General features: G+C 42.1%; 1 protein-coding gene across 1 annotated transcript in view; it reads right to left on the bottom strand.

The window, feature by feature from the left end:
- Nucleotides 1–5300: 5300 nt before the first annotated feature.
- The window catches only part of GRPR (gastrin releasing peptide receptor), a 40692-nt gene continuing 32659 nt past the window's right edge, over nucleotides 5301–13333 (bottom strand). The window contains exons 2-3 of the mRNA XM_007957132.2: nucleotides 7913–8264; nucleotides 5301–5690 (exon numbers count right to left, since the gene is read on the bottom strand). Of these exons, the coding sequence (XP_007955323.1) occupies nucleotides 5301–5690; nucleotides 7913–8264 (742 nt within the window). The remainder of the gene's footprint in view (nucleotides 5691–7912; nucleotides 8265–13333) is intronic.

Genomic DNA, 13333 nt, shown 5'->3' with positions numbered 1-13333 from the left:
GCCAATGGGTGGGTTTGAACTGCCAACCTTTAGATCTGGAGCCAATCGCAAAACGATTGTGCCAATCAGACTCCTTTAGATAGTCAATAGTAAGCATGAATTTGATAGTTACAAATTTCCATTGTTGTTATGTGCCGTTGAGTCAGACCCGACTCATAGCGATCCCTCCTTGGGTTTCTGAGGCAGTATCACTACACCGCCAGCCTTGTGGTTAGCAGTCAAGTGCCTTAGGCACTACGCTACCAGAGCTTCTAGTAAAGGGGAAAAAGCAGCTCTTTGGCCAGCAAGGAAGTCCTGGATAAAATGAGGCAATCAGCATAAAAGTGCGTTATAGACTATGAACGCTAGGTAAATGCAAAGTGTGTTTTTGTTATAATTTTGAATTAATCATGGGCATGTAAAATTTTAACCTAGGGGTTCTTCAATTTAATATACACCTATGCCCCTCACTTAGGAGCTTGGGTAGCGTAGTGCCTAAGGCACTTGACTGCTAACCAGAAGGCTGGAGGTTCAAACCCACCGGCCACTCCTCAAAAGGAAGGTTGGGCAATCCTACTTCTGTAGTAATACTGCCTTGGAAACCCAAGGAGGGGTCGCTATGAGTTGAGGCCGACTCAACGGCACATAACAACAACAACAGCACCCCTCACTTATCGATATGGTTAGGTTCCACAGACCAAGTCATTATTTGAAAATCAGCATTATGCAAAAATCAGCATTATGCGAAAAGGGAGAATGACCACATCAGATAACAAAATGGACGGTGACTACATCATCACATAACTGCCAAATTACATCATTACATAACTGCCAAATCACTGAGAATCATGGCCCTGCCAAGTTGACATACACCCTTTTCTGTCACAGCTAGCGTTATTCTTACCACGTTGTTTGTTACTGCCAGATGTAAATCATTGCTGCCAGACATAAGTCGTTAATGCACAAAACAAATAGTTGATTTTTTCCTGTTGTGATAAATGTGAAATGCTGGATAATGAGACAGTGGCTAAGCGAGGACTAAGTGTATATTCAACATTGAAATTTTTAAAAATTTAGAGACATTCCACTGAATGCGTTTGAGAGATTTGTGAGATTTCACAAGAGTAAAGTCTGTTCCCAGCATGAGATTTGTTGACTGCTTTGGATATATTTAGCTGGAGTTAATGCTTAGAGCTTCCCCTCTCCCTCCCAACAAAGGGTGTCTTGGAAGGCAAAAGTGATGGTAAGAGAATGCTTTAAAGCTGTTGTGTATTCGTGTTGTAGGGGGCTGAGAGGAGCAAATGTCCAGACATAAAGTAGAGCTTGTTAAGGTTTGGTTTCTTTGAATAATAGCTCACACAGAGCCTGGTCCCACGGGAGTGAAGAATTCCTTTGTTTTCAGCTGTTATTCCATTTCATGAAAATATCCAAAAATCAAACAAATGTGCAAAATATGCTCCATTCCCCCAGGCCCCTGGGGCTATTTCTAAGCTGTTCGGTAACCAGCCCCCCTCCTGGTAAGGATGCGAAGGGAAGGGATAACATGAAAGCTTCCATCCCTCTGTCCTTACCACGCTACTCTTCAAACAGCTCATTTCACCACATCTGCAGGCTCTGAGGAGCCTGTCCAGCCTTTGGGAAAAAGGACTTAGCCATTTTTAGTTCACAGATTGAGGAAGTCATTTAATTTGTAATTCCCAAACAAAGCTAATCTCTATTACCAGAAAGCTTTGGTGCATTAAAAGACTCCGAAGCCAATAAACCAACTGCTACCTTTGGCACCCTCGAGGACTTTATAACTCAAGGATGCCCATGTGCCATGGTCGAGTTCATTTATTTCTGTTCAATGTGCATTTTTATAACAAGCTGGGCTTGATTCATTTGTTGCAGCCTCCAAACAGTTTATTGACCTAAGAGTTCTCCATCCGCCAAGATGAAACCAAATTGGTTGTGGGGCAAAGTGGGGGGGGGGGAGCCAGGGCTTGTTACTGAGGTGGAAGGCCATGTTCAGGGGGGCAGTCAGGGCAGCCAGAAAAGCAGGGTTTAGCCATGCACATTTAGGGGAAATCATCAACTCAAAAATGGGGAGGAAGGGGACTCTCCTCTGGCATTTGTGCCCACGGATCACCTTGCTGCGGATCACCTTGCCTCAGAGTATCACTCCCTACAGCAGCTGCACCTTCCCTGCCAGCAGCGGCCTTTGGTTGGGGAGCTTTGTTTATTGCTTAATCTATCATTGTTGAGCCGCCTGCCTCAGGGAGGCTCAATTTAAGATAGATTGAAAGGTAGTGTCTGTCAATTGAATAAACACAGATGGTTTTCCATAGCAAAAATTGATTTTTTTTTTCCCTCACCAAAGACATAAGCACTAAACGTGATTATGTTTGGAAGCCAGGCGTGAAATGTCTCAGCTCCTGCCCCTACTGCACCCTGCCTAGGCAGAGAGGTGATGCCACATGCTGGCGTGGGTCCCTCTCACCTGATTTTTGGTTCTAGAGGTGGAATATGGATTTGACTTCCATACAGAAGGACCCGGCTAAATCCTTCCCAGACAGAGGCTATGAGTCAACTCTCCAGGCCATTCACGAAATAGTTTTACCTGTCCTAGGTCACTCTGCCTGGAAAAGTCCTCCAACCATTTATTTAAGAGGCTCAGAGAGGTAATAAGATTTTGCACATAGTTAGATCTAGATCTCAATCTCCTCACTCTTTGTCCGGAAGCTTGGAAGGGGATAGACACAATCTATGCATGGTGTTAACAAAAGAAGATATTAAGATGAGTCCTACTCCCAAAACATCTTCAGAAGCATGTAGAGCAGAGATGTTTGGGTAAGTCATGCTAGGCACCAAGAATGCTGTACATCTTGGCAACCTACTGGGCATGGAGTGATTTCTGCTCAAGGGTTTTGAAGAAGCCAAGGGTAATGGTAGAGTAGGTAGTATAGAATAGTGGTTGAAACTGAAAGGTACATGGAGGTTGAAGAAGTGTGAATAAGGGCAATGAGTAACATGTTTTCTTATGTCTCTTCCAATTCTAATCTCAAACCATAATACACTAATGGAACACCATTCATTCAAAAGATTCCAAGGAGTTCCTGGAAGCAATAGGAAGGCCAGTCTCCCTTCATAATATTAATTCATAATATTAATATGTACATGATACAGAATGGCAGTTAAAAGGGTTTTCTAAGAGTTGTTGCAAGGATAGCGCACACGATGGGTAACTGTGAGAAAGGGGGCCATACAAGTGCTTTAGAGAAAGAATGAAAATAATGCAGAGATGCAGAGAAATTGAGAGGGAGAGAGGACTTCAGTGCCATCCTCTCATTCTACAGATGAAAATATGGGTCCAGAGAGGAGACATTGATAGCCAAGGTCATATTGTTAGAGACAAAATGGGGAGGTCAAGTTAAAATCTTGGTTCTTCTAACTCTACCATCTTACTTTCCAACTTTAAGTATCGATTCCCAGGAAAGCAGGTGTGCACAGTCCACAAGAGCAAGTAGCAGGCAGGAATTAAGAGGTTTCACTCCAACTAATACAACTGTGAGCACACATCTTTACAATGGTCTGGGTCTTAACTCCTAAAGCTCTGCAAACAATAACTGCTTTCTCGGATCAAGGGGCAAAAATCTTGTAACATGTGCCATGTGGACAAGAGAGCTGACTGTTCCGTCTCACCAACATAGAGAAAACTTGAACTAGAGTTATCTTAGGATGGAAGGGCACATTTGCAGAATGTGGATTTGCTGGAAGTGGATTAGCATGTTTGCAATCTGTCAGAATGGACCTAACCTTCAGTCCAGAAAAATTGGATTCAGGGTTTTGAAAATAAGAGAGTCAGTCTTTTTACAGCCAGTTTTACTTACTTAGAAAAAGATTTTCATCCAGCCGTTTTCTGCACATGGGCCATTTCATAAATACTCTTCTGAAGTAGAATAAAATGTATCAGTGGCTGCTTTTCAATCAGTTCTTAAAATTAAGCACTCAGTAACTTTCTCATACATACTTAGAAGCCCATATGACTGAAATATGATAAAGGGACTTCTTTTCTCATTTCCTCCCACAAACTTTAGGCAAAACATACATTAAATATAAACATGTTTCTATTTCTAGTCAACTATGAGCTCTTCTTTCTCATGTAATGCTTCAGTGTAGCAGCCGTGGTCCAGTCAACTCCAACTCACAACGACCCCTTGTATGTCAGAGTAGAACTGTGCTCCATAGGGTTTTCAATGGCTGAGCTTTGAGAAGTAGATCACTAGGGCTTTTCTCTGAGGAGGTGCCCCTGGGTGGACTCGAACCTCCAACCTTTTCGTTACCAGCCAAGTGTGTTAACCATTTGCACCACCCAAGCACTTCAATGCAGCAGACAAGAAGAGCCAAATCTAAGTAGACACAGTTGGTTGAGAAGCTATATACCAAGAATAAACACTGGATACTATGCACTCATAAATATTTGATGAATTGATTGATGGTAATTTTTTTCCCCCACAAAAAAAGGACTTGTTTTCTATGGTGGAACTGCATCATGGATGATTAAGATTTGGTGTCAGCAGAAGGGACTTCCAATGAGTTAGAATTCAGAGTGCAAGATAGCACTGCATGGCTACCCACAGATCTTTATGTGTGTAAAATTATATTGAGTGTTCCTCCTATGCCCTCAGTATATCTTTAAAAAACAAAAACAAAAACAACAGCAACAACAACAACAAAAAAAAAAAACCCGATGATCAGGGATTTGTTTTTTATTAAACCGGCTTTCAGTGTTATCAGTTGGGGACTGTCCGTCATCCATGGGGCTCTTCCAGCATGTTGGCTTTTCAAGGTAGGTGTGTAAATAAAAGCTGTTCTCTATGTTATGGATTATAGATATAGCTCAAAAAAAATGAATCAAATCACATTTTGAAAGCACTAGCTTCTGCTTAAAGAAATGACTAAGTCAAGTCTTTCACAAAGTGGGGAATCAATGCATGACTTCTCTGCCCGTAAATCTGGTTGCTCTTATAGTTCCTATGACTTAATTGACCACACTTGATTCATCAGAGCTTGGTGCTTAAAATAACAATTCCCTATTTGTTCACTTTTCTAAAAAAAGGAACGTTTGCCCTACATCAGAAGTATTCACCAACTGAAATGGAAAACATAAGCCTTGATGGTAACTTTAAAATATAATAGCCATCTCTCTGGTCCTCTCTCTCACCCTCCTACACTACTCAGGAACCTTCCAATTTGGAAGGTACAGAGACAACAGACCCAAAGGTCCTGACCAGCCTTAAAGTAAAACCAGGAGCCCTTGGGGGGCAGGGGCAGGGGCCAGTCTAGACGTACCCCTCGTGACAGATGTGGCCATTGATGAGGCTGAATGTGGCCACGGAGGGGTTGGTGGTCTTGAAGGAGGTCATGCAGGTGGTGCTCCTACCAGTGCTGTGAGAGCGTACCAGCAGACCAGGCCGGCAGCAGAGGAGCTGGCTGTTGAACTGTTTCCGGAAGCTCTTGCTCAGCAGGTAGAGGGCAAAAGGGTTCACACAGGAGTTGGTGAAGGCCAGGAGGCGGGCACAGATACTGGTGATGAAGTGGAGCATGGAGGTGTCTACCTTGGAGTAGTGGTAGGAGCGGTACAGGTAGATGACATGGTTGGGGAGCCAGCAGAAGGCAAAGAGGGCCACAAATACGAGCACAGTCTTGGCAAGTCGCTTCCGGGATTCGATCTGAGGAGAGAGTTACACAGAGAGAGACAAGGATGCAGACAGGAAAAAAAAAAAAAAAAAAGGACAGGGCAAAAGAATAAGGGAAATAGGAGAAACAGGTTCTCAAAATCACAGGAAAAAAGTGCAATAGGAGAAGACAAGAAGAAAAAGATAAAATGAGAGAAAGGCAACAGACAGAAAAAGAAAAACACAAAACAAACAACAACAACAAAACAGGCAGACACACAGAGATGGAAGAGCCAGGAAACGGAAATGCGCCAGGTAGAATACAGTTAGAACATGCCTCCAAGAACAGGTCTTTACACAAAGTTGATTACATGCTTGAATGGTTTGCACAATGAAATTCTAGTAAGTTCTTCCTTTTCCTCAGGAGAGCCTTTGTGCCAATTATCAGCCATACAACTTCAAGTCTTTCTTTGCTCTATGGTTGGTAATTTCTGATTCCTTGTGATGCTCAAAGAAGCAGCCAGCTTTGTTCTTCTTTACTGGCCAAACCAAAATCTAACTCCCTATTATTATTATTATTATTAATCTGAAATTATTTCTGGTCTATACTATACAGGAGGGAGCTCTGGTGGTGTAGTGCCTAAGGCACTTGACTGCTAACCAGAAGGCTAGTGGTTCAAACCCACCAGCCACTCCCCGGAAGGAAGGTTGGGCAATCTACTTCCATAGCGATACCGCCTCGGAAACCTAAGGAGGGGTCACTGTGAGTTGGATCCAACTCCACAGCAGTGAGTTTGGTTTTGATACTGTACGGGAAGGTTCTTAGACAAAGTAGTCTGAGCTTCGCCTTTTGCTCCTAACTCCTTCTGCTACCGACCATGTTTCTCATTAAAGAAGTTGGGGAACAATAGAGATCACTAATAAGTGGCCTTTTAAGTAGGGAGCCAGTTTCACTTAGCACTCCCACTCTTCCCCAACAATTGTGGCAAAAGAAATCAACTTTACAAGATGAGGCCTCCAACAGAGTAAGCTACTCATTTGAGTGGGGTGGAGAGTCTTTCTGCCTTTCCATCATAAAGCCCATGATCTACATCTGGGCCAGAAGGCCAGGGGTACTGACAACCAGGAAAAAGCCAGAGATTCAGTTCCTACGCAAGAAGTCTAACAGCACCTAAAAAGGGCTCCAGCAGGCTGGCCACTCTAGGGTTACTTGTGCTGTCTCTGGTAATCCTCCAACAGCCTTACAATATAGGGAGCTCTGGTAGCATAGTGCCAAAGGCATTTGACTGCTTATCAGAAAGCTGATGGTTCAAATCCACCAGCTACTCCTGGGAAGGAAGATTGGGCAATCTACTTCTATAGTGCTACTGCCTTGGAAACCCAAGGACGGGTTGCTGAGTCGGATCCAAGTCCATGGCAGTGAGTGAGTACTGGTGGCAGTTTGAAAACACCCTGCAGCTCTGCGGGAGGAAGACCTGGCGCTCTGCTTCTGTGAAGATTACAGCCATAAAAACCCTAGAGGGCGGTTCTACTCTATCACATGAGGTCACTATGAGTTGGAATCATTGGAGTAAAAGAAATTAGGCTCAGAGAAGGTCAGCAAGTAAATCATGAAGCCTGAGTTTGAACCCAAAACAGTGTGAGCCGATCTTAATTAAACGACTCTTTTCGTCAACCAGTCTCATTTTCCTGCCTCTCTATTTTTGTGCTCCATGTGGTGACCTTCTTCCTACCCAAACACTATGTCACAGCCCTATACACCTCAAAGTTGTTCATTTATTTTTCATTAAAAAAAAAAAAAATTTCCAGAAATTTCTCAGAAAGAAGCAAACACTTCAAGTCATTTGGGTTCTCAACACTTCTCCAGTTTAGGTCTTTAACAAGAGAGCAAAATTATAAAGAACACCTGAATTCTTTGAGCTCTGGTGGCGTAGTGCCTAAGGCATTTGACTGCTAACCAGAAAGCTGGTGGTTCAAAGCCACCAGCCACTCCTGGGAAGGAAGATTGGGCAGTCTGCTTCTGTAGAGATATCGCCTAGAAACTCAAGGAGGAGTCACTATGAATTGAATCAACTTGACGGCAGTGAGGTTTTTTGTTGTTGTTGTTGTTTTTGTAGTGGCTAAGAGTTGCCATTTGCCATCTGGCCACAGATAACCCATTTCTCTTGCAGATTCAAATGACATGCCTACCTAAATACTGTCTTTGTCAGTGGTCCCCAAAATAAACCCAAGGGACAAAATCCCAAGGAGGAGAAGGATCCATCCTTAGCACTCACCTGCTTCTTGAAGTGGATATTCCCTTCCATGGGCAGATTGTAAGCACTCTGGATCAGATTTTTGGCAATGAAGTAGTAGTAGACAGAGATGATGGACAGTGGAATGATGTAGAACACCAGGAAGGAAGCCATGGAATGGATTTTGGGGTGCAACTCATTGGAATGTGGATATGGGGCACAGCTAATGAAGGTCTGGTTGGTGCTTTCTTCATGGAAAGGATGCAGGTCAGAAAACACAGCCTCTGGGATGGCCAGCAGCATGGAGATGACCCAGATGAAGGCGGCTTTGAGGCAAATCTTCATCAGGGCATGAGAGGCCTGGATATCCATTGGCCGGACAATGGCTCTGTACCTGGGGCAAGAAAAAGGGAACATACTATGTAAGCTGCCTAATATTATTATGGATTCCAGGGCCAAGACTAGAGTGAGGCAAGTGAGGCAGCTGGGGTACAAAATTTAAGGAGATACTCCACATGCAAAAGGATGAAGTTGGACCAGTACTTCATAATATATACAAAAATTAACCCCAAATGGATCAATGACCTAAATTTAAGAATGAAAACTATAAACTCTTAGAAGAAAACGTAGGGTAAAACTTCAAGACCTTATTTTTGACAACAGATTCTTAGATACTACACCACAAGCTTGAGAAATCAATGACAGAATAGATAAACTGGACTTAATCAACATGAAAAAATTATTGTGCATTGAAGGACTTTATCAACAAAGTGAAGAGAGCCTACAAATTGGAGAAAATATTTGGAAACCATATCTCTAACAAAGGTTTAATATCCAGGTTAAAAGTTAGCTAGGTTTGATAAAGCTTAAAAGCAATTTAACAACTAAAAGACAAACAACTCAATCAAAAAATGGGCAAAGGACTTGCTTGACCTGAAGAGACATCTCTCCAAAGAATATATACCAATGGTCCATAGGCACATAAGAAGGTGATCAACATAGTCATTAACCATAAGCAAAACCAAACTCACTGCTGTTGAGTCAATTCCAACTCATAGCGACCCCTCCTTGGGTTTTCGAGGTTGTATCTCTATGAAGTCAATTGCCCAGTCTTCCTTCCAAGGAGTGGCTGGTGGGTTTGAACCGCCAGCCGTCTGGTTAGCAGTCAAATGCCTTCGGCACTATGCCACCAGAGCTCCTAGATAATCATTGTTGTTGTTGTTGTTATGTGCCGTCGAGTCGGCCCCGACTCATAGCGACCCCTCCTTGGGTTTCCGAGGCAGTATCACTACGGAAGTAGGATTGCCCAACCTTCCTTCCGAGGAGTGGCTGGTGGGTTTGAACCGCCAGCCGTCTGGTTAGCAGGCAAGTGTCTTAGCCACTATGCCACCAGAGCTCCCCGTGCATTGGTAGTGGGAATGTAGAATGGTGCAGCTGCTTGCTGTGGAGTTAAGTTTGGCAGTTCTTCAAAACGTTAAAGATAGAACTACCATATAAGCCAGTAATTCCACTCCTAGGTATATACTGAAGAGACTTGAAAGTAGGTACTTAGATACTTGTACACTAATGTTCATGGCAGCATTATTCACAATAGCTAACAAAGTGGAAAAGAGTGTGTCTTTTTCCATCTTGGCATCCACCAGCACTGTGATTTGCACACACACCACAAAGGTTTGTTCAAGTGAACATGAGCTGCTATAGTGTGGAAGCTGGGATCAGCTAAATGTGAGGGTGTTCATTGCTAAAAATGCTATGTTGAAACTGAGTTCAACCTACGATATTCTCTTACATCATGGCTCTTGATGACAGGGGAATACTTATTTTCTGCTCCTCATGTTTCCACATGGAGAGACCTCCATTAAGTTCACTCTTAGCCATGTCCAGCCTCCTCACTCAATTTCATCCTCATGCCAGGGAAGGGGGAGTGAGTTATGAAGTGGTGAGTTTGGGAAAAAATCTGTCATGTACATTGGGCTCAGGGAGGCCTGTAGTGGTCTAACTGACCCTGATTGGGGCAATAGTATGTCTAATATAAGAGATCAGAGAGTGTCTTCAGGCTTATAATTGCAGCAGACCTAAGTCACAGTAACCAAACAGCTTTGTCAGTTACAGAAACAATGATTTTTATTGCAGTCTGTTTCATTTTTATACCTAGCTCTCTGCCCCAAACTCGGGTAGGGAAGAGAGGGATATTGTTTATCGGGCACCCCCAAAACCCTGCACCCCAAAACACTATCTTCCTCCATCAGTTTCCTTTGGTTTGTGCTTCCACCTGTAATTTTTATAGTTCATTCTAAACAATTATAAAAAATATAAAAATTTCAAAGGAAGTTCTCTTTTCTTCTAGTATCTTCTCTATTCATTAGTCATTTCAAACCATTTTATTCGTAGCTTGGCATGTAACAAGGAGTTGATACTTTTAATTAAAGGTATGTGTATATCTTCAGCCAAAAGTAAATATTTCTAATATATTAATCAAAGATGGTGATTATGACTTTTATCTGCATTTCCAGGCAGATGACAGTCATAAGTACCCTTAATTCTCTGAGTAAAAGAGTCACTTCTCTGTTTCTTGGGAGTCTTATATTCCTAAGTGAAAATTAGCCATGGGAATTATTGAGCTGCTATTTCAAAATCACAACTTATAAAACATAACAAGATAATATAAAAACATTTCTTTGATAATTTTTCCAGAAAAAAAAAAAATTGAATGTACATTCAATTAAATCTCTAGATCTACGTACCAGTTTTGAGGAAATATAGGGATAAAACAGACTGTTAAATGATGCCATGAGGATACAATCAGCCAAATTCTGAAATGGCAAATTCTACAGAAATAATTATCCCATGTTTCCCCCCAACAAATCCATGGCACAAAAAAACAGGGAGAATGATTGAAGACCAACTGAGATGTGTAAGACACAGAAACCAAATGCAATATGTGGATGTCTTTTGGATTTTGATTCAAACCAACCAATCATAACAAGATCTCTTTGGAACTATTGAGGAAAAATTAACATAGATGTACTATTGAAAATATCAAGAAATTATTTTTACTGGTTTATGTGGGTATTGTGGTTACGTGTTTTTAAGAAGACTTTGTTTTTTTTCTAACCAGTGTAGGCTTGATTATTCCTGCTCCTTCTCCCAACCCACCTGATTTTTATGGCATCTCATTTTATGCTTGTTGTCGTTGTTATGTGCCATCGAGGCATTTCTGACTCATAGCGACCCTATGCACAGCAGAACGAAACACTACCCAGTCCTGAGCCAGCTCCATGATTCTTGCTACACTTGAGTCTATCACCACCACCACCGTGTCAATCCACCTCATTGAGGGCCTTCCCCTCTTTTGTCAACCCTCCACCTTACCAAACATGACATCCTTCTCCAGGGAATGGTCCCTTCTGACAACATGAGCAAAGTATGTGAGATGAAGTCTGGTCATTCTCACCTCCAAGGAGCATTCTGGCTGCATTTCCTCCAGGACAGACTTGTTAGTTCTTTTAGCAGTCCATGGCACTTTCAGTATTCTTCACCAACACCACAGCTCAAAAGGATCAACTCTTCTTCGGTCCTCCTTATTCATTGTCCAGCTCTCACATGCATATGAGGTGAGTGAAAATAACATGGCTTGTGTCAGGCACACCTTAGCCCTCAAGGAGACATCTTCATGCTTCAGCACTTGAAAGAGGTCCTTTGCAGCCAGTTTGCCCAGTGGAATATCTATTAACAAACAGATGCAACTCTGGAAGTACTCACTCCTTTATGCCAAGAAAGTTGGAAGATCAACTGGAAAAGATCCATATTTGTGCCCAATGCAAAGAAATGTGATCCAACAGAATATAGATATTATAAAACAATATTATTAATATCATACACAAGTAAATTTTTGCAGAAAATAATTCAAAAGTGCTTAGAGCAGTATATTGACAAGGAACAGCCAGAAATTCAAGCTGGATTCAGAAGAGGATGTGGAACAAGAGATATCATTGTTGATGTCAGATGACTCTTGGTTGAATACAGAGAATACCAGAAAGATGTTGACCTATGCTTCATTGACTATGCAGAGGCATTTGACTGTGTGGATTATAACAAATTGTGGATAACAATGGGAAGAATGGGAATTCCAGAACACTTAATTGTGCCCATGAGGGACCTGCACATAGACCAAGAGGTAGTCATTCAAAGAGAACAAGAGGATACTGCATATTTTCAAATCAGGAAAGGTGTGCATCAGGGTTGTATCCTTTCACCATACTTACTCGATCTGTATGTTGAAAAAATAATCCACGAAGCTGGACTATATGAGGAAGAATGTGGCATCAGGATTGGAGGAAGAATCATTAACAACCTGCAATATGCAGATGACACAATCTTGCTTGCTGAAAGTGAAGATGACTAGAAACACTTACTGATGAAGATCAGAGACTACAGCCTTCGGTATGGATTACACTTCAAGTTAAAGAAAATAAAAATCTTCACAACTGGCCCAATAACCAACATCATGATAAATGGAGAAAAGATTGAAGTTGTCACGATTTCCTTTTACTGGGATCCACAATCAATGCTCATAGAAGCAGCAGTCAACAAATTGAACGACGTATTGCATTTGGCAAATCTGCTGCAAAAGATCTCTTTAAAGTGTTAAGGAGCAAAGATGTCACTCTGAAGACTAGAGTGTGCCTGACCCAATCCATGGTATTTTCAATTGCCTCATATGCATGTGAGAGCTGACCAATGAATAAGGAAGACTGAAGAAGAGTTGGTGTCTTTGAATTAGGGTGCTGATGAAGAATATTGAACATACCACGGACTGCTAGGAGAACGAACAAATTTGTCTTGGAAGATGTACAGCCAGAAGCCTTGGAAGTGAGGATGGTGAGATTTCGTCCCTCATACTTTGGTCATGTTATCCGAAGGGACTGGTCCCCAGAGAAAGACATCATACTTGGTAAAGTAGATGTTCAGTAAAAAAGAGAAAGGCCCTCAATGAGATGGACTGACCCAGTGGCTTCAAAATGGGCTCAAGCATGGCAAGGATTGTTAGGATGGCACGGGACTGGGCAGTACTTCATTCTGTCGTCCATAGATAGGGTCACTATGAGTCAGAACTGATTCAAGGGTGCCTAGCAATAACAATACAATGGCACCTGGAGGTAGGTACTACTCTTCATCCTCTTTTTTCATGAGGCAAGTGAGGCATAGAGAGGTCAAGAAACTTGCCCAAGGTCACACAGCTAGCCAGTGGCAGAGCTTTGGTTTAAATTGATGTCATCTGGTTCCTGAGTCCAGGTTTTAAACCATGAGAGTTTAATGTCTGCATTTTCTTCCTCTGTGCAGAGGAACTAAGGATACCAATCTTACTTGGTATGATGCTCAGATAAATGAGGTGTTTTTCAAAAGCATTTCGAAATATTGGAAGCACTATTTAAAGAAAAGGCTATTATTACATTTTCTGAA

The sequence above is a fragment of the Orycteropus afer genome, unplaced genomic scaffold (assembly GCF_000298275.1).
Source record: "Orycteropus afer afer isolate SDZICR_OR568_19922 unplaced genomic scaffold, OryAfe1.0 scaffold00712, whole genome shotgun sequence".
NCBI lineage: Eukaryota > Metazoa > Chordata > Mammalia > Tubulidentata > Orycteropodidae > Orycteropus > Orycteropus afer.
The sequence above is the reverse complement of the archived record's forward strand: the minus strand, read 5'-3'. Positions and strand labels throughout refer to the sequence as shown.